The sequence below is a fragment of the Boleophthalmus pectinirostris genome, unplaced genomic scaffold, assembly GCF_026225935.1.
Source record: "Boleophthalmus pectinirostris isolate CB_2022bp ecotype Guang Dong unplaced genomic scaffold, ASM2622593v1 HiC_scaffold_14, whole genome shotgun sequence".
NCBI lineage: Eukaryota > Metazoa > Chordata > Actinopteri > Gobiiformes > Gobiidae > Boleophthalmus > Boleophthalmus pectinirostris.
In genome coordinates this window covers 32,170,501-32,192,920 of record NW_026571047.1, presented here as the reverse complement: position 1 = coordinate 32,192,920, position 22,420 = coordinate 32,170,501, and the positions used below count along the sequence as shown (strand labels likewise).

The 22,420-nt window shown below is 38.4% G+C and overlaps 1 protein-coding gene across 1 annotated transcript; it reads left to right on the top strand.

Annotated features, from left to right (window-relative positions):
• The first annotated feature begins 6,126 nt into the window (after positions 1–6,126).
• lrit1b (leucine-rich repeat, immunoglobulin-like and transmembrane domains 1b) lies at positions 6,127–21,357 on the top strand. The gene is made up of 4 exons (XM_020934617.2): positions 6,127–6,245; positions 10,543–11,000; positions 18,660–18,965; positions 20,330–21,357. The coding sequence occupies exons 1-4, from the start codon at positions 6,127–6,129 to the stop codon at positions 21,355–21,357; spliced, it is 1,911 nt and encodes a 636-aa protein (XP_020790276.2).
• The last annotated feature ends 1,063 nt before the right edge of the window (positions 21,358–22,420 follow it).

The window sequence follows — 22,420 nt, the reverse complement described above, 5'->3', positions numbered from 1 at the left end:
TGATGTTGCGTGTTAAAATAACTGTGTAGACAGAATTTGATTATACACAAAAATTAAAAACATAAAAAAGGCAAATTTTCATGATAAGGTAATGTGTAACTTTTAAGATTTACAAGAAACTTTTAACCATTTGCCCTAGCACTCTTTAAGAACATTTTACAGCTGTAATATCAGGTACACTTGTATTATCAGTACGATTACCAGTCATGAATTTACTGAGTTAAGTTAGAAGTGATATTTATGTGAATAAATTAAGTAAAATATTATTAATTTCAATTAATTGCACTGCTGTGGTGAAATAAGTAACTAAATATCATATATCTGTATTTGCTGATGTATAATAAATGGTGCATTTTTATGTAGCACTTTTCCACTTTCAAGGCTCAAAGTTCTTTGCAACAAGGAACCACCATAGATCTATAATAAAAACTGGATAAGACAAGGCTCAAGACCGACTAGTGGCCACTCCAGGTACTGCAGCTCCCGGGAGTTTGAGCAGAGAAACAATTCTCCCACAGAAGCACAATGTATTTTTTCGGAATTCAAATTGCGCATGTTCTGACGGGACATTGTGCTTTCACAAAGGTCAGATTTTGGATAGAGGAAGTAAATGTGGAAGAGAAAATTATGTTTTTTTGCCCATGCAGTAATGAGCACAGGCCACTGAAAACAATACAACTCCATCTTGGGTTCACCTTTCAGATTTTATTACAGTTTTATGGGAACCACTCACACTTTCACACACACCAGTGCACACAGACACTGGGGGTGAGGTGGGTTAAGTGTCTTGCCCAAGGACACAATAACAGCATTCATCTGTGGGAGCTGGAATCGCACTTCCAAACTCTGACCGCTCAACCAGTGATGTTTTTTATGAACAGCCTTCAGATCAGTGAACAGCTCTACCAACTGAGCCACTGTCACCTCAGCACCAAATCCGTAGCCGTCGAGTGCAGGAATTTATCCAGAAGGACATTGGTCTTAGTCAGTATTTCTGTGCTAGTGAGGAGTGACTGTAAAACCTTTCAAACCTACTGGTGATGAACATATTCATTAAACACAAAACTTTGACTACATGAGTAAAACAAGTACATTTTGTCTATTGCAGTTCTCACAGAATTATGTTATTTCTGTGTAAAAATGACCACAGTTGATTTAATATATTTTATTGCCCACAGAAGTGATTTTTTTCAGTGCAACCGCTGTTCATATATTTTTTTAATGCAAATCCAGTGACCTTTTTTTATTTTCAGTGGTAAAACAAAATGAAAGAAGTGATATTATGTTTTTGTCTGTTATATTGTACAGTATAATAGTGGACGGTGTTTTATTTTGGACATTTGGATTCCCTGTATAAATAATAAGGTTGGAGAGATGAGTGGATTTAAGGATTATAGTAAAGTCTGGTCCACTGGGACGTCCTCAGCTGTTACTGTCCCAAACCAGGAACCAAACAAAAGGACAGGGTCACAACGACACTGAGAAAGAGAGCAGAAATACAAGAAAGTTTTGTTTTGATGACTTGAGACATTGGGACTCATCTTGGACTTGAGCCCTTTGACTTAAGACAAAAAAATAAAATTAAATATATAAATAATAAAGATAGATGTGTTATTCTTCATGTCCGTCCCCACTTTTCTTTTTCTTTTTTTCTTACAATATCAGTAATTTGGTAATTTGTTGTGAAACCGTGAAAGGAGTGATTCTTAAAGTCAGACCTAATGAAACTAGTCAAACTATTTCAGGATTTCGAAATGGACTTGAGACCAAAGACTCGAGACTTCCAAAGAAAGACTTACTGAACCCACCCCTATGAATTTAGGGAAAAAATCTGTTTGTTTTTTATAAAAAATTTCTTAAAGGTTGTATGGAGGATTTTTTTTTATTTCAAACTGTCAGTCAAAGATTAAAATACAATTACAGAGACGCAGCAGCTTTGTAATTATGATGACCAAAAAAAAAAAAAAAAAAGAACGAAAATCTATCAACTGTGGACGTGTTGAGGCCAGATAAACATCAGCCAATAGAAAACGAGGCTCCCTCATTTTCTATTGGCTGTTGGGTTGTCAAGTCAAACTCCCTAGTGTAACTGACTCGTCGGAGCGCGGAGATTACGTGGTTTACGCGGCGGTTCTTAGAGGCATTTTCGAACTGTCGCTTCCTCGCATTTCGCACAAAGTTGTCCTGACGGCGGACGAGAATCCACGACCGGTTCGCCGCAAAAGAAAGTCTGTTTTTGAGGTCGCTGAAAGAAGAAGAGAAGAGGAAAAGGAGCAAAGCCAAACTGAGGTGATTCTTGGAGATCTCGTCCAGCGATGGCGCGACCGAAGCAGACGAAGGGTCTAAAAACTGACGCGTCGGTCGCTGAATTACTTCTAGACAGGAAACTTCAACAGTAATTCTGAATGCGCACAAGGACTGTCGCTGTATTTCTCTTCCCTTAAAAAAATCCTCTATACAACCTTTAACAAGAGCAATCAGAGACATCAACCTTGTCCCCATGAGGCGTCGGTGGGTCGGTTCATCACCACAGAAGCAGTTTATGAGGAGTCCAGTCCATATCACATGATCATTATATCCACAATGTAATGTGTGTATCTGTACAGGCCCATGAACATTAGTGTGATGTTGGTCACACATGAGAATGTCTGTGTTTACTAGTGTGTAACAAAAATGTCATTTTTCATGAGTTGTGTGTGTGTTAGTTGTGTGACTGTAGATCAGTGTGTTGTGTTTCACCAGAAAAACAAGAAATGGAAATTATTTTTGTTCCAATTAGAATTTTAACAGCAAACATTGAAAGAGAAAGAAATTGTTATAATTAGTGATTATCTCGAAAACTAGTAATATTTGACTATACAAATGCATAGAATTATAAATAGATCATAATTTTTCTGAGACTTTGAGACACTCCTGTTACTCGAGCTCGATCCTTTGCGGCGTTATGACCAAAAACGCATATTTGACCTTGGTTACCTTGACCTTCAAATGACCTTGACCAGTTTCAACCTGTAACATCCAGTGTGCCTCGGTTATGTGTGTGTCAACTTGTGTGATGATTGAGTGAATATTTTAGGCCGCAGATGGTTCAGAAATTGCCAAAATTGCCTTTATCCTTTATAATGGCGTGACCTTTCAATTGACCCCTGTGACCTGAAATGACCTCGGATCATCACCAAACTTTTTTTTTTTTGGCCTTGGGCACGGGGGCTTGACCCACGTACCAAATTTGGTGACAATTGGTCCATAAATGGTGGAATTATCGCAGGTGGACACAGACACACAGGATGAACACAAAACCAGGTACCAGGTAATAAAAAAATAAAAAATAAAAAAAACTTGTGACTGTTATTTTTATGCAAAAGACAGTGAGATACTTGTTTTAACAGCACAAATTAGGAGTTGTAGTTCAGATAAATCCGTTCTTTATAGTCAGATTGTGTTAAAATAAAACTCAGGTAAAGTTCTAATTTAAGTAACAAAACTTCACAAATTTCTCTGATCTGGCCAAGATTTTTTAAAACTTATATCAGGTTATTCATCGCCTGTGAGGTATAGCTTTAATTCATTCATTTATCAAAATAAAAACAAAAATAAGAAACAAAAAAAAAAAAAACTAAAACAAAAAAAATTCTTCATTATTTGTCTCCAAAACCAAAATGAAAAAACAGATAAGGATTTGTATTTTCGGTTTTCGATTTTGTGTTTAAATGAAAAATGGAAAAAACGGGTAACGGCCGTTTCCTGTTTATGTGACTTAAACTGTGAACCAGGACTAAAACAGGACTAAACCAGGACTAAACCAGGACTGAACCAGGATTGAACCAGGACTAAAACAGGTCCAGGACCAGACCAGGACAAAGACCGGGACTGAAACCAGGACACGAACAGGACTGAGACCAGGACTGAGGCCAGAACGTGACCAGACCGGCACTGAGACCAAGACCAGACCGGCACTGAGACCAAGACCAGACCGGCACTGAGACCAAGACCAGACCGGGACTGAGACCAAGACCAGACCAGGACCAGACCGGGACCAGACCAGGACTGAGACTGGAACCAAACCAGGACTGAAAAGGGTTTAGTCCCGATTCAGTCCTGTTTTAGTCCTGGTTCACAGTTTAAGTCATGTAAACGAGAAACGTCCGTTATCCGTTTTTTTCCATTTTTCATTTAAACACAAAATCGAAAACTGAAAAAACAAATCATTGTCTGTTTTTTCATTTTCTTATTTCTGGTTTTATATCGAAAAACAAATGAACGAACGACACCGGGATGAATACAGCTCATTTTCAGACAGATTTAATTGTTTATATCAATCTTTTTTTTTTACACATTGCATTACAGACGGAGCAGTGCCTCTAGTTAGCGTCCCACCCAGAGAGGGAACATCAGCTGCAGAGCGTCGACGTAAACCCGCACGGCGATGACGCAAGCCGCCCTCCGTCCAATCAGAGCGCTGCATTCTCCCGACCTGCTCCTCTCCTCTAATCCTCCCTCCCTCTTTCTCCAGATTGGCTCAATACAAATACAAGTGTCATTTTTTCATTAGTTTTTCAAAATAAAACCAAAAATTAAGAAAATGAAAAAACAAATTATTTTCTTCATTATTTGTCTCCAAAACCTAAATGAAAAAAACAGATGATGATTTGTTTTTTCGGTTTTTGATTTTGTGTTTAAATGAAAAATGGAAAAAACGGATAAAGACCGTTTCCTGTTTACGTGACTTAAACTGTGATCCAGGACTGAAGCAGGACTAAACCATCCTGGTCTAGTCTCAGTCTCAGTTCCGGTCTGGTCCTGGTCTCAGTCCTGGTCTGTTCCCAGTGTAGTCCCGGTCTAAATCACGATTTGGTCTCGGTCTCAGTCCTGGTCCAGTTCCCGGTTTCAATCCTGGTCCTAGTCTTAATCCTGGTCTCAGTCCCGGTCTGGTTCCTGGTCTCAGTCCTGGTCCAGTTCCCGGTCTCAATCCTGGTCTCAGTCCCAGTCTGATCCCAGTCTCAATTATGGTCTGGTCTCAGTCTGGTCCCGGTCTCAGTCCCGGTTTGGTCCCGGTCTCAGTTCTGGTCCGGTTCCCGGTCTCCATCCTGATCTCAATCCTGGTCTCATTCCTGGTCCTGATCTCAGTCCTGGTCTCAGTCCCGGTCTGGTCCCGATCTCAGTCCTGGTGTCAGTCCTGGTCCCGGTCTCAATCCTGGTCTCAGTTCTGATCTGGTCTCAGTCTCAGTTCTGGTCCCGGTTTGGTCCCGGTCTCAGTTCTGGTCCGGTTCCCGGTCTCCATCCTGATCTCAGTCCTGGTCTCAATCATGGTCCTGATCTCAGTCCTGGTCTCAGTCCCGGTCTGGTCCCGATCTCAATCCTGGTCTCAGTTCTGATCTGGTCTCAGTCTCAGTCCTGGTCCTGGTCTGGTCCCGGTCTAAGTCCTGGTGTGGTTCTGGTCTGGTCCCAGACCTGTTTTAGTCCTGGTTCAGTCCTGAATCACAGTTTAAGTCACGTAAACAAGAAACGGCCGTTATCCTTTTTTTCCCATTTTTCATTTACCCAAACCCAAAATCGAAAACTGAAAAAACAAATCATTATCTGTTTTTCATTTTGATTTTGGAGACAAATAACAAAGAAAATAGCTGTTTTTTTTTCTTCATTTTCTTATTTTTGATTTTATATTGAAAAACAAATGAATGACCGAACGATACACGGACTGATACAGCTCATTTTCAGACAGATTTAAGTGTTTTTATATCAATCTTTTTTTTTTTCATCATTACAGACGGAGCAGTGCCTCTAGTTAGCGTCACACCCAGAGAGGGAACATCAGCTGCAGAGCGTCGGCGTAAACCCGCACGGCGATGACGCAAGCCGCCCTCCGTCCAATCAGAGCGCTGCATTCTCCCGTGTAATCGTGTGAATGGACCTGCTCCTCTCCTCTAATCCTCCCTCCCTCTTTCTCTTTCTCTCTGTCTGTTCTCCCTCCTCCTTCTCTCCCTCCGTTTTATCGACATATGGAGCTGGGATGATGCTTCGTCCATCACGAACACCGCGTCCCGTTAGAGAACCCGCAAACGCCAACGCTTTAGTTTAGTTTTAGCGTTTTTTAAATTTTTTTTAGAATCTCGCCAACCGGTAAAAATGCGTTTTCTTTTCTCCTTCTGCTTCACTTTTTTAGCTCTGAACATCGTTTTCGTCCGTTCTTGCCCGATCCAGTGCAGCTGCTTCTTCCACAAGTTGAGCGATGGGTCCAAGGCCAGGTAAGTTTTATGAAATATTTTAAATCGGCATTGAAATTTAAAAATAATTTGCCTGAAAATAACGATTCTGAGTAGAGCGTTCTTAGCTTCTGCAGATAGCCCGGGATTAACTCGTGCTAATCTTCTTTGCAGGTACGATGCTTTTTCTAACAAACGGTGTCGTGGAGTTGGACTTTCAGACTTTAATGTGAAAATTTTAAAACGTTTATTATTATTTTGAATCGTTTGGAAAATTCTAAACCAAAAATGACAGATTGTCGTTGGATTTCAGTGTGTTAAATTTGCTTTTCTTTTTAATCCATGTGTCATTCTTTCATTCATTTTTCAATAAATAAATAAAACCAAAAATAAGAAAATAAAAAAAACAACAACGATTTTCTTCATTATTTGTCTCCAAAACCAAAATGAAAAAATAGATCATGATTCGCTTTTTCCCATTTCCGTGACTTAAACTGTCATGCTGGACTTTTGCGCCGCACACGGACTGAACCAGGACTAAACTGTTTTCAGTCCTGGTCTCAGTCCCGGTCTCAATCACAGACTGGTTCTATTCTGGTCCTAGTCTCAGTCCAGGTCCTGTTCCCAGTCTCAATCACGGTCTGGTTCTAGTCCTGGCCTCAGTTCTGGTCCTGGTCTTAGTCTTGGCCTCAGTTCTGGTCCTGGTCTTAGTCTTGGCCTCAGTCCTGGTCCTGGTCTTAGTCCTGGTCTCAGTCCTGGTCTGGTCCCAGTCTTAGTCCTGGTCTCAGTCCTGGTCTGGTTCCGGCCTGGTCCCAGTCCTGTTTTAGTCCTGGTTCACAGTTTAAGTCATTTTTAAGTCCGTTTTTTTCCATTTTTCATTTAAACACAAAATCGAAAACTGAAAAAGCAAATCGTTACCTGTTTTTTCAGTTTGGTTTTGGAGATAAATAACGAAGAAAATTGTTGTTTTTTTCGTTTTATTTTTGTTTTTATATTGAAAAAGAAATGAACGAATGACACACGACACATTTGACATTTTTTGATGATTAAAATGTTTGTGTTTCATATGAACTTTGCACAAGAAGTGGTTTAACAAAGACTTTTAGTGTCACAGTCATGATTTAGTCTTCATTTTTCATTGAATTGTTTCCAATTGATTTTAAATATATCGTATTGAATCGAAAGTGCACAGTATCGAGATGTGTATCGTATCGGCGACTTCTGAATGATTCCCAACCCACTTCTAACTAAACCATTTCTGTAACTACATTTCCTCACAAACCCTTTATACTCTATCTTCCCTGTTGATACTTTGCACCGATACCGCGCTTGGGGTGTTCTAAATGTATATCTATGGTGAAATTTTCAGCAGTTACCATGTTTTTTTTCATTTTAATTTGCAAAATCCAGCATGCACACAGACATTAGACAGGACCAGTCAATAAGTACAAAACAGTAAAGTGTGTAGACGTACTCTAGGTTAGACTTTTTAAAATATATTTTATTTTATATAGTTAATCACTATGGAAACAGTTGTAATTTTTCATAATTTTGTAATCCATGGGTACACAGCAAAAAGTGGAGTGTTAAAATTGACTCTCACAGAATCAATTTTAACATTTTCTCAGGGTTTATATGAGTCCAGTCTGTTCTAGAGATAATTACCTCCGCCAAGGAGTTTTTGCCGGCGTTTGTTTGTTTGTTTGTTTGTTAGCAACATAACTCAAAAAGTTATGGACCGATTTTGATGAAATTTTCAGGATTTGTTGGAAATGTGAAAAGGAAGAACTGATTTCATTTTGGGGGTGATCCGGAAGAAATCCTGGATTCTGGATCACTTTGAAATTTTAGTTAACATTGTGGTAAATGGGGCCAAAAATTTTGTTTCTCAATATCTCGGTTAATTATTGACCAAACCCCATGAAATTTGACTCAGGGATGGACAATGGGATCCTCTTTCATATTCCAAAGGCTGATCTTTGGAATATGAAAGATCCAGAAGACTGATTTTATCGCAATTTATATAAAAAATGGGGGTAGTCCTTGGCGGAGGTCTGCGCTCTCTGACTGCTTTTCTAGTTTAACTTTTTTTGGAAATGTTAATTAAGTAACACTGGACCAAAGTTCCTGTTTAACCCCGAAATCAAGAGTTAAATTAATGTTTTGAGAGTAAACGGTTTGTTTGCCTGACGAAGGCCTAGTGCCGAAACGTTGCACGGTTTGTCCTAATAAATTTCACAGTTGTAAGTAAGAAGATGTGCGGGATTTTTGTGTGTTTATGTTCTGGGGCTGCTCCCTCTCCTCCAACGCACCGTCTCTAGTAGTTGATGTGCGAGGCTCTCGTTCTCAGTTAATTTAAGATGAAATCATGTACAAAACTGTTCTAATTGGTGGGAGTTTGAAGTGGTGGGCGGGAGATGCTAAATTAACACTAAAGTTGGAGTTGAATTGACACTAGAGGAAGTTGAATTAACTGAACAAGAAAAAATACAAAACGTCTTTTAAAGCGCAGAGTAAACGGACGCTCGGACCGATCACAGGCTCCTGAAAATGTACCGTTTAAATCCATTTTGTATTTTTTCTCGAGCGTTTAGAGCTTTTCTTAAAACTGTTTTGTGTCACTATGGTAACTGCTGAAAATTTCACCACAGATATACATGTAGAACACCCCAGTCGTGGTGTCACTGCAATGTATCAACAGGGAAGATACAGGATAAGTCAGACCTGGGCATTGTCCAACTCCGGGGCCACATAAGGACCTTTGGTTGGCTCTGTCCGGCTGCTGAAGCTCATTTGGAATTACAAAATAAATATATTTTATTGTTTTACCTCACACAAGTGTTTTTTTTATTACATTTTTATAAGGCAGCCTGAGTTTTTCATTTCTTAGACATAACATAAACTCTTCCCAGTCTCACCAGCTCGTCAAAACAATATTTACAGATTTTTTTAAATAAAGAAATACAATTAATATTAATAAGCATTTTGGCGTCCACAATATTTTCTGTTTTTAATTTGGCCCCATGGAAAAAATAATTCCCCATCCCTGGTATAAAAGGTTTGTGAGAAATATAGTTACAGTAATTTTTCGGTCAAAAGGAAGAACGTCTGATGGAAAAGCGAACTCGATTTTCTATCATTTCAAAGTATCTCATCCACTGAAACTTCTGCATTTACTGTATTTTTCAGAATATAAGTCGCTCTGGAGTAAAATTGCACCAGCCAAAAAATGTGTAATGAAGAAGAAAAAAACATATACAAGTCGCACTTTTTGTGGGAAATTCATTTTATAAAATCAGAGACCAGGAACAGACTGACTTTTTCAAAATATTCATTGAATTTACAAAGTTCCATGACGTTTCCTGGCCGGGAAGATTACATTTTAAATTTCCATGACCGTGGGAACCCTGTAGTCTAGAGTCTAGAGCAGGGGTGTCAAACTCATTTTGGTCCGGGGGCCGTATCCAACCGACTTTGATCCCAAAGGGGCCGGATCAGAAAACTCATGTCATATAAACCCCAAAAATAACAATAAGTTCAAATATTTGTGCAGAGAAACACAAATCTATTACAGAAATCTTTTTAAATTGATGAACTCTTTCTTTTACAAAATATTATAATATTATGAACAACCTGAAACTTTAAGAAAAATACAATTTCAACACAATGTTTAACATGAACTTGTTTAACATGAACTTGTATGTAAATAGGAATAAGTCAATTTTTCTTGGAAATTCCTGCACTCGGCTCCACTTTTCTCATGTTGGACATTTTTCTGATGAGGGTGTCACGGTCAACAGTCAAAACGATCGTCCTTTAAGAGCGTTTGGAAAGAGACAAGTCTTCATTTGTGCTGCTCTGGTGGGAGGGGCCACGTACAGAGACGCTGGAGACCAATATTTTAATTAAAATATTTAAGTTGAAAATCAGCCAAGGGCCAGATTAAAGGTCTTGGAGGGCCGGATCTGGCCCCCGGGCCTTATGTTTGACACCTGTGGTCTGTAGAGTCTGTAGTTTTATTTGAAGATAACTTGTCATGTAAAATGATCTTGCTGCACGAACAGATAATTTTCACTGCTTTTAAATCATTTTCTGATAGATTTAATTGTTTATATCTTACATTTTGGTCCAGCTTTTTTGCAGTATTGAACAGTTTTTCCATTTCAGGGCAGAACTCAAACTAAATGTGCAGGGTTTGTGTGTTAAATGTGTGAATGAAACAAAACAAACACAACTCCAGGTCTGTTTGCGATGAGAAAACTACATTAGAACATCAGAAAACAACGTCATATGAACCACAAATACATATACTTTTTTTTTTTTGTATTTGTCTTTCTAGGAGCGTGCTTTGCAACGATCCTGAAATCTCCGTCATCCCTTCCAACTTCCCGTCGGACACCTCCAAACTCCGCATCGAAAAAACCGCCATAACCCGAATCTCCAGCGATAACTTCCACTACCTGAACAGCCTGGAGTTTCTGTGGATGTCCTTCAACTCCCTGTCCTCTTTGAACCAGGACAGTTTCCGAGGACTGAACAATTTAAATGAGCTGAGACTGGACGGGAACGTTCTCACAAGTTTCCCGTGGGAATCTCTGAATAATATGCCAAATTTGAGACTTTTAGATCTGCACAACAACAAGATGAACTCCATCCCGGCCGAAGCGATTGGATACATAAAGAACATCACGTACCTGGATTTGTCGAGTAATAATTTGGGGACTGTTCCTGGGAATGTTTTGGCGATGTGGCTCACGGTGAAACCAGCGCAAGAAACAGAGTCCAAACTTATTCTAGGTAAGAAAAAAAACAAAACTTCTTCCAGTTCAAACAAAAGATGTAACATTTTGTTTTATATTGTGAATCTCCAAGCTGAGAGTCATTCTGAAATCTGTGGACAGTTGTATTCATCTTGATTTGGGAATGTTTGACCAGTGGGATAAAGATGTGCGGTTGCATCTTCAGTCAGTCCAATAACAAACCAAGGTAAATACTTAAACGTAGGGATGTAATAGTGAACAAAAATCACGGTTCAGTAAATACGTCGGTTTTGAGGTCACGGTTCGGTTCAGTTTGGGAACAAAATGTCAAACCATTTGCTTGTTGTTTATTTGTGTTTTTATTAAACCAACAATTTGTTTTAACATTTTACAAACGGGGTGAGTCTTATCATCAGAAGAGCCTCTAGTCAGAACATCCATGTTCAGGTCGTGTTACAAATTGTTACAAATGAAATTGTATTTCAAGTTTTTAATATTTTAAAAAGTAAATATTAAAAGTAATAAATATATTAAACCCTTAAAATACAGCAAAAATGTTTGAGGAAATAATGATTTGGGTGGAAATGTTTGTCTTAAGTGGAACAGGGTTAATAATTGTCTGATTTTCAGGCAACAACTTGCAAAATGTTCAGTAATTCGAGCTCTACAACCTTCATTTCAATTTTATTTTAAATCTTTTTCTTTTAATACAGCATTGGTGGGTTTGTAAACCAACAAATTAAGTAATTCTGGCCTTAGCTAATGTTGTTATTCATGATTATGTGTTTTCATGTCAATATCTCTAAAAATGTTGATGTTGCAGCCATTTTTAATTGGTAAACATCCAAAAGTTTACTCATTCTTCCCTGATCCAGGGATTATTCCCTGTTGCTTTCATCAAATAAACATTCAATTGTTCAAGAGAAATGTTGCTGACAAACCAATAGAAGAGGGAATGATTTTCTGACTAGTGGGACTTCTGATGATCAGGGTGTTACCTTTACAAACAGGAAAATAAAATAAATGCAAAGTGCTGCCTAATAATACTAATAAGTTAAATAAAATGTTCTCAAATAAACAATTAATGTATGAAATTCAGTGGCGAACCGTGGATCTGGACCCTGGGTCTTCACTGGGACCAACTGCTGTCATGACATAATTTAATAAAAAAAAAACTAAATGAAGCAAATCACACATTCACTTCCCTCATATATTTGTTTAATAATCATAATCATAATAAATAACCTGTTGAACATTTACAGATGGATGGATCTCGATGGACAGTGAGTTCTTTTGACGCTGTGGTCTCGCTTATATTTGCTGTTTGGTATTTATTTTATTTATAAGGGAAGCCCCTTGAGATGTAGCATCTCGTTTGTGATTGGGTCCTAATACATTTACAAAAGCAGGAATTACAGAAGAGAAAGAAAAAACAAATCAAAACAGAACGAAAGACAAAGACAATATTCACACAACACACAGACAGCATTCGTACTGTACAATCCAGGATCATAAGATATACACAAATCTCTCTGAATTTGATCATCACCACACCTATATTTGTAAATGAGTGAAAAAAAGCAACTCTATGTACAACAGAAAGTAAATAGAACAAAAATTTATTTTTATCGAAAGTCGTGTTTGTGAAGGTCCAGAAGATGTGGTGATATGATCCTGTCCATAACTCAATAAAATATGATTGGCTAAAACAACTGTCAAACTCAAACTCATCCCCACATTGACTTGAACTGCGTGGGTCTTTGTTACAGACGCCGTGGGCCCTAACCGTGCTGCTTTATAGTCAGGACATTGTAACGTCTTCCAGTTGTTGTGGAGGCGCCGCCCTGAGAATAAAACTCTGTGGGAAACAATTTCACCCCAATCATAGACGAGTTTCCTCGTGAATATTAAAGAGCCGAGCCTCTGTGTAGCTGCACATGTCGTGGTGAAATGTAAACACACACAAACTAGGGACGGGCACTCGATGAAATTTTCTTAATCGATCGTCAGAAGAATTAACGATCGATTATTGATTAATCATTAACGTTTTTATATTAAAATGATCATCATTATTATTACTATCTGCACTAATCTGCATAAATAAATTCAACTTTACGACATATAAACCGTAACGACTCTAGAGCCACATCAGCTGTTTGACATTATAATGTGTTTAATTCAGTTTTGTTCAAATCTCACAGAAACAAAACTTAAAACAGCATCGCTAATTTGCATAAACTAAGCAAAGATAAAACTCCAGCTCTTGTGTCGCTGATGCAGTTCAACTTCTGTCAGATTAAAGGACACGACTCAGGTGAATACAGGTCAGTGTGACCAGATTTGCTTTTGTTAAAACCAGGACACGGGGGGAGGGGGGCGGGGCCTCGTCATCGACATTGCGCAACTCTCACCTGGTAAAACTTTATCCCACTGGACACTGAAACATATGTGCTGCTTTACTGTGCACATGGACTCACACTTGTCCCGACCGGAACGGAAAGCGTGGAATTTCTTCGGACCCGTTTGGTCTCCCTACGCTACGCACAGCAACCTACATTCGGTTTGCAGATTAAAATGAACGTAATCGATGAAATTCTTAATGATCAATTATCGATTAATCGACTAATCATGCCCATCCCTAACACAAATTCACTTGCGCACAGTCCTGCACTGAACCAAACGTCTTGTACTGAAACAGTTTAGCGCGAATACATGAACCATTACAGACTTAAAGACGTCATAAAAGGTACAGGTAAACACACACATCACTGGTGTATCTGACGAAGATCCACTCAACCAAACGCTGTCATTCGTTACATGCAGTTTGGGAGTAAGTGTGCAGGCTTTGTCTCACTTTCTAAATACTTAAAGGTGTATTATGGAACTTTTTTAAAGGTGGGTCTGCCAAATGCTTGTATCCATGGAGATGTTTCTGCTTTACCTGCGCGTTCCTCAGAATGACATTAAACACATCTATTGTGCATGTGTTTTAATTGCTGAAACACATACATTCTGCTATCAGTGGTGTCACCCAGTCTCTACAGATCTTCTAACTTGGTCCACCTGGTTGTCTCCATGGTGATAGTCAATTTTAATACTATACTGTGGAACATTCATGGCAAAGACGTTAGGTTAACAAACATTTGGCGTAAGAGCATTGTAACTCAATAACAATATTACTGAAGTTAAAGTAGTAATAGTAGTAGAAGTTTACAATTAAATCATTTTCACAGGTTTATTTAACTGTTACTAGTAAATTAAGTAAATTAAATCAGTGTCCTAGTCTCACTTCTAGAGTTAGAATAAACTACAGCGATATAATATTACTCAACTTAAGGTAAAAACTATGTAATAAGACCAGTCTTGAAAATACATATTATTTCAACTTTACTTGAGTAAATTAAGTAAATGTAACTTAAATCCATGTTTTTAAAGTTTAATCATAACATTTAAAGTTGAATTTTAACTAAAGTAAGAGTATTGTGATTTCAAAATAATATTCAAGTAAACAAAGCAGCTAACTTGTGCATTTTATTTAAACATTACTTGAATAAATTAAGTAAATGTAACTTAAATTCATGTTTTCAAAGTTTAATCATAACATTTAAAGTTGAATTTTAACTAAAGTAAGAGTATTGTGATTTCAAAATAATATTCAAGTAAACAAAGCAGCTAACTTGTGCATTTTATTTAAACATTACTTGAATAAATTAAGTAAATGTAACTTAAATCCACGTTTTAAAGTTCAACAATAACATTTAAAGTTGGATTTTAATTAAAGAAATAGCACTGTTGCTTCAAATTAATATTACTCAAGCTGAAAAGGTACTAGATAAAGTAAACAAAACAGCTACTTGTGCATTTTGAGCACTGCCACTTCAAAATAACATTACTTAAGCTGAAAAGGCAGTTTATAAAGTAAACAATACAGCTATGTGTGCATTTTATTTAAACATTACTTGAATAAATTAAGTAAATGTAGTTAAATTCATGTTTTCAAAGTTTAATCATAACATTTAAAGTTGGATTTTAATTAAAGAAATAGCACTGTTGCTTCAAATTAATATTACTCAAGCTGAAAAGGTACTAGATAAAGTAAACAAAACAGCTACTTGTGCATTTTATTTAAACATTACTTGAATAAATTAAGTAAATGTAACTTAAATTCATGTTTTCAAAGTTTAATCATAACATTTAAAGTTGGATTTTAACTAAAGTAAGAGCACTGACACTTCAAAATAATATTACTCAAGTAAACAAAGCAGCTAACTTGTGCATTTTATTTAAACATTACTTAAGTAAATTAAGTAAATGTAACTTAAATCCACGTTTTCAAGTTTTATCATAACATTTAAAGTTGGATTTTAATTAAAGAAATAGCACTGTTGCTTCAAATTAATATTACTCAAGCTGTAAAGGCAGTTCATAAAATAAGCAATACAGCTACTTTTGCATTTTATTTAAACATCACTTGTGTAAATTAAGTAAATGTAACTTAAATCCATATTTTCAAGTTCAACCGTAAGATTTAAAGTTGGATTTTAACTAAAGTAAGAGCACTGTCACTTCAAAATAAAATTACTCGAAGTACAGTGAACTTAAACCCTGTGTGTGTGTTTGTGTGTGTGTGTGTTGTGTGTGTGTGTGTGTGTATTTGTGTGTGTGTGTGTGTGTTAGTGTGTGTGTGTGTGTGTGCGTGTGTGTCGGTTTAAGTAAAAGGTAGAACAGGGATTAGTCTAAATATATGTGTCACTGAAGCGTCACAAGTTCCACGAAAAGGTTCAGATTAAAACAGTGACGCATTGTTTTCAGATTAGCTTCAGTGGACCGAAAGCACAGAAAGAAAACGGACCTATCCCGCAATGGTGGAGAAAGAGAAAGAGCCTTCCTTTAACGACCTTAAAGATAAAATAAAAATAAGATAAGCCTGTTCCCCAGTGAAGAAATGACAGTGTTGCAGCGCAAAGTTCAAGCACAGCAGGAGAAAACAACCACGCACACTGGAAAAAAAAAAAAAAAAATCTAGTTAAATTAAAATGACTTAAATTAAGAACATTTTACTTTATTTGATTTGATTCAACTTGAAAAGTAAAATTATCTACCAGTGGAATAAGTGTGTTTTTTCTTAATTCAAGTTAATATTGTTTCTTATTTTAAGTGTTCAAATCATAATAAATAAAACTTTTTTTTAAATTCAAGTCATCTTAACTTGGGTACACTACAAAAAAATTTAATCTAGTCAAGTTAAGATGACCTGAAGGATGTGAGTAAATTCCACTTGACAAGTAAAATTATCTGCCGAGTAGAACAAGACTTTTTGTACGTAAAATATGAAACTACATCTGGCTGCACTTAAAATAAGAAAAACAACACATTTTTGCACTTAAAATAAGAAACAAAACCATTAAATGTTGCTTGAATAAAGTAAAACACACTTATTCCATTTGTACATAATTTTATTTGTCAATTAAATCGACTCAAATAAAGTCAAATGTTCTTAATTTAAGTCATTTTAACTTACCTAGACATTGTTTTTTTTCCAGTTCAGATTTTTTATTTATTATTTTTTTTGCAGTACAATCAAACAAAATTTAAAGATGCAAAAAACCGTTTCAGCCTGAAACGCGTCGGGACTTTGTTCTAAATTAAAGCTGCACTATGTGACTTTTCTGGTGGAGGGATTAACATGTGCTTGTCTGATCCTCGCTGACACAGGTTTTTTATGGCACTTCTGAACAATATTAAAAAAACACCTCAATAACATTTTTTTTATTTATTGTTCCGAAGTACCATACAAAACATGTATTTGTATTGTGAGTGGGGTCGCCTCTCCACAGATCTGACTTTACTCAAATCATATAAACTTATTTAATTCAAGTCATCTTAACTTGGCAAAATTTTGAATTTTTGCAGTGCAATAAAATTAAATCTAAATTAAAGCTGCACTATGTGACTTTTCTGATGGAGGGATTATCATGTGCGTGTCTGATCTTACATTTATTCAATTACAGGTTTATATATTGTTTATGTTGTTAAAGGAGCACTATGTCAGGTCAGATCTGTGGAGAGGCGACTCCGCTCACAATACAAATGCATGTTTTTTGTTTTTTACGGCACTTCTTAACAATATATATATTTTAAAAAATGTAATTGAGGCTTTTATTTGCATTTGTATGTGAGCAGGGTCGCTTCTCCACAGATCTGACCTGACATTGTGCTTTTTTAACTGGATTCATTGTTTAAAAGTGAGGAGGTAGAGCAGTGCTAAGATACAGGCCTAGAATTTGACCCGTCCTTCAGTGAAATGTGTCAGGAGCAGTGAGTCCATCTCCAGATCTTGGTCTAGTCTTGGTCAGGACTATTTTAGCAGGAGGATTTGCTCTAGTGATGGAGGTGAAACCAGAGGAACCCACCAGACACAGGGAGAACATTCAAACTCCACATGGAAACACCTAATAGTCAAACCAGCGAATTTTGTGCTTGTTTAAAGGTCCTGTATTACACAAAATTAACTCTTGTGAGCTTTAAGTCGTGTTGTTCGTTAATGTTGTTACCTGTTAATGTTGTATTTTGTTTCATTCACATGTTTGAGTAACTCTTTATTATTAGTCTGAGGGATCAAAATGTATCAAGAAAAACCAGGAGACTAAGTGCCTCTCCTCAGTTAAGGTCTGAAATGATCCAAATGATTCTAGTGAAGATGTGTGGCATTTTAAAACCCAGTGGAGCACTTCTGTTTGTTGTCTGAGAGAAGTACTCAGGTATATTTAAAAACAGAGACATTTCCCTTCGTTTGTTCCATCTTTTACATGCAAAAGGCATTTGCCTCCGAAAAAGAATCTGTCTAAAAATTCCAACTAGAGTGGAGCTTCTGGAAAACTCTGGTTTGGCGTTTGAGTGTAAAGTGAGAAAAACAGAGTTTTAGGTGCTGACGTTAAATGTGACCAGTGTTTCCCTTTTGCTCTGATGATGATGATGATGATGATGATGATGATGATGAAGGATCAGAGCAGCAGTCACAGTTTGCACACAGCTGATGGATCATATCCATGACCAGAGGTCAGGCATTTTACCACTTGTTTAACAGATCTGTGGAGAGGCGAGCCCGCTCACTAATGCACGTTTTTCAAAGTATTTGTGAGTAAAACTTACAACTGTAATGAAATAAATGCTACAGGTTTGAATCTAATCCAGGCCCCGTCCAGAGGTTTCGTGTAGTTATGACGGCGCTTGATGTCGTATTTATGTGGGTTAATGTAAACGAAAACGTTTTTTGAAAGTGATGCTGCATGCACGATGTTATTTTGGAAAATGGAGAAAGAAATATTCATTTCTCAAAAAACCGGGCTCTATGTAAATGTAGCCTCACTGTAAATCTGCAGGGTTTGTGCATTAAACATGTGTGATTGAAACAAAACACAACTCCAGGTCTGTTTGATGAGGAAACTACATTAGAACAGATCAGAAAATAGCATCATATGGGCCTTTTAAACATTTGTAGTCAATATGTGGGAAAAAAGATGTGGAGAAAGTCACTGTTGGTTGCCCAAGCTGCAAGAACATAACTTTCAGAATGAAAGTTATGAAAACTGCCTTTACTGTCAATTGGGAAATTGCAACATAATTTTGCAAAAAACAGCTCTGACGTTGTTTTCCTGCTATATCACGTGACATTACATTTTCATTTCCTCCTCAGGTCTCCATGACAACCCCTGGACGTGCGACTGCCGTCTGTTTGACCTGGTGCAGTTCCAGAAGTCTCCGTCCTCCTCGGTGGCGCTCATAGACACCAGGCTGAAGTGCAGTTCCCCAGACAGCCTGGCGGGGGTGCTGTTCTCGGAGGCGGAGCTGCAGAGGTGCCAGGGCCCAAAGGTGCACACGGCCGTGGCCAGGGTCAGGAGCTCTCTGGGCAACAACGTCCTGCTCCGGTGTGGGACCATCGGCGTTCCCATCCCTGAACTGAGCTGGAGCCGAGCCGACGGGAAGAAGGTCAACGGGACAAGTGAGTGAAGGAGAAGAGTGTGAAAGAGAGAAAAGAGAGAGAGACAGAAGAGAGAGAATGAGATAGAAGAGAGAAAGAGTGAGGAAAACAGATGAGAGAAGAGGGAGACAGAAGAGAGAGAGAAATAAAAGGGTTTAGGGTTGGGGTTTACCCTTTTATTTAGCAAGAAAATATTGGATTTTAATGACAATTAGAATGGATGTAATCTACTTTTTAAACGCTAAACATAAAGGTGGAAAATAGAACTTTCTGGGTGGAGGGTTTTCCACCTGTTTGTCTCCATGGAGATGATATGACTTTAAGAACTGTGGAACATTCTAGGTCAGGAGTCTCCATCCTGTAGCTCGACAGACACCAGTAGCTCTTCCACCCTCTTCCACGTCGCTCACCAAGGGATTTCTGAATGACACATATTGCACTGAATAACTAAACTTTGATTGATTAAATGATTATTTCCATTGTAAAAGTATCATTTTCAAGCCTAACTTTGTAAACTGATCACTGGATAATGTTTTAGGTTTTGTAGATCTGTAACTGTAGCTCGTCTGAGGTTTACTGTGGCTTTTATATTTCCTCTGTTTGTGGTAACGGCTAAAACTAGAAGCTCTCTGGCATTTTCGTTTCACAGAAAGTAGCTCACAGGAGAGAAAAAGGTCAGAGATCCATGGTTTAATTAAACTTGCCCATTTTTATTCAATTATGGTATTTTGTTGCTCAAAGATTTTTGGTAGATTAATGTTTGTAAAACACAAACTATTTCATTTGGATCAAGATAAAATAATTACCTGGAAAAAGACAACAAAATAGTAGTTAAACATCTGAAACTGAAATTCTTGTATTAGGGTTAGGAAATCCTGATTATAAAACATATTTGGCCAAAATAATCACATTTGGAATTATTGTTTGAAAATTTGCAATTTATTTATACAGCCACAGCCTACATCCTTATGGATTTACACACATTTTAAAATATCTCCACAATTTTGATCAATACATCAAAAAAGATTTGATTATTTGTAGATGATCACAAATTGTGGAAGGGGACAACTTTATTATGCCAGAACCATGGCAAAGGAGAAATTCGATTTGTCAACTGGACAAATGTATATTTAATTTATTTAGGTCAATTTAGTTTATTTCGACCTAAATAAACATTTGTCCAGTTGACAAATTGAATTTGCCATGGATTCTACCTGGACGACTGAGGGATTTTACAAACATCAAGCCAGAACTATAATACAAGCTTATAAACTTTTAGTGAATTATTTATGGCATTCATTTAAAAAAGTAAATTTCTCTGCCCAATTTAGCGTCCATGTGTAATTATATTGTTCTAACATTGTTTTTGTTCTTTCTTGTTCCAGTTCAACAGGAAATCTCCAAAGAGGGAATCATCTGGTCCATCCTGAGCGTTCCTGCTGTTTCCTACAAAGACTCGGGGAAGTACATCTGCAAAGCCACAAACTTCGTGGGAACAGCGGACGCCATCATCTCCCTCGTCATCACCGACACCTTCCGCTCCGAGGAGATGGGCGGAGCCTCCAAACGCAACCGCGGCGGACGCAAGAACGGGATCGGACGAGCCGCCTACCAAGAAAAACTCATCGCCCGATACGTCCCGCCCCCGACCGCCGCGCCCAACCAACCCGTCATCGAACCGCTCAACAAAAACGCCGTCACCGGGAAGTACGAAATCGAAAGTTACAGCGTTTCCGAAGACGCTAAAAGCACGCCGTCGGATAAAGATGCTTTGAGTAACATTGCCGCAAACGCATCTTCGCTCCAAGCTCCGGAAAAACGCATCGTACGATCAGTTAAAGTCATTGGCGACACCGACCACACCGTGTCTTTAAATTGGCGCGCGCCTACTGCTACAAACACGACCGAGTTTAGCGTTCTGTATGCGATTTTTGGCGAAAGAGACATGCGAAGGATTAACGTCGGCGCGGGAAAGAATCGGATAACTATCGACGGACTTGTACCGAAAACGAAATACATCGCTTGCATTTGCGTGAAAGGGTTAATCCCGAAAAAGGAGCAATGCGTAATATTTTCGACGGACGAAGCCGCGAGCGCTAGTGGCACCCAGAAGCTCATCAACGTCGTCGTGATCACGGTCGCCTGCGTGATCGCCGTGCCGTTAACGTTAATCGTCTGCTGTGGAGCGTTGAAGAAAAGGTGTCAGAAGTTATTGGGAAGAGAATCCAAAGATATTCAGGATTCCTACGTGACGTTTGAGACTCTGGGACCAGCGGGAAAGGGGAAAACCGGACTGGAAACCGATTTTTTGACGCGTCTGGATGAGTCGAATCGTCTGCTTTCGGCGAGGTCCAGCGTGGATTCGGAGGCGACGGCCCGAACGGAGGGACCGCCCAACGAGTACTTCTGCTGAGGACAGTCCGCAGGAGGGGGCTGAAGAGCGGAGAGAGACATTAATGTTGCCTAAATATGACTTTGCAACGGGAAAAACAATGCAACTTTATCCTTTATTTAAATTTCAGAAGTTAAAATGATGAATCCACCCCATCCACTTGTCGTTTTTGTTCACAGTTTGACGACAGAAACGCTCAGAACGAATTCGCTGAAGGATTTCGAACCTTTTACGTATGGGGGACAACTGAAACACGGTGATTTCCGAGGCTCAGCGATAATCGACAATCGTGAAAACAGGGTGAATGAAACTAGGGATGCACCGATCCGACTTTTTTGTTTCTGATACCGATTCCGATGCTATAGCTTTAAGAATCTGCTGATCTGAACTGCTGATACTCGATGTTAACTACAATATGATACAAATGCTGGGACTGAAAACAGATTTTTTTTCTTTAAAACTAAAATTATACTTAAGACAAAACTGATCCAAACGTGTTATGGAGCTTTTATTTATCTCTCTGCAATAGTAACAACAACAGCGAGTATGACAAGTACAAGTACGACCAGTAAGTCGTCTTATTCCATCAAATGTATGTGCAAAATCAGGATATCAAGCTGAACTGATATTTGGAAGCCGATATTTGATCCCAGTATCGGATCGGTGCATCCTTAAATGAAACAAACGTAGATGACAATATGTTTTGATGAGGGAACAAGAATCAGAATTCTGGGAATAATTTGAAAGAGAAGCCGTCCCACCAGTTCACTCCTTTTACATCCATCCATTCATTCATCTTCTTCTGATTATCCGGGGTCAGGTCGCCGGGGCATCAGTCTGAGCAGGGACTCCCAGACTTCCTTCACCCTGGACACTTCCTCCAGCTCCTCCAGGGGAGCACCGAGGCGAACCCAGGCCAGCCCAGAGACATAGTCCCTCCAGCCTGTCCTGGTGCCTCCTCCTGGTGGGACATGGAAGGCGTCCAGGAGGCATCAGAACAGATGCCCGAGCCTCAGCTGCTCCTCTCGACTTGGAGGAGCAGCGTCTCTACTCCGAGCACCTCACTCTATCTCTAAGAGAGCAC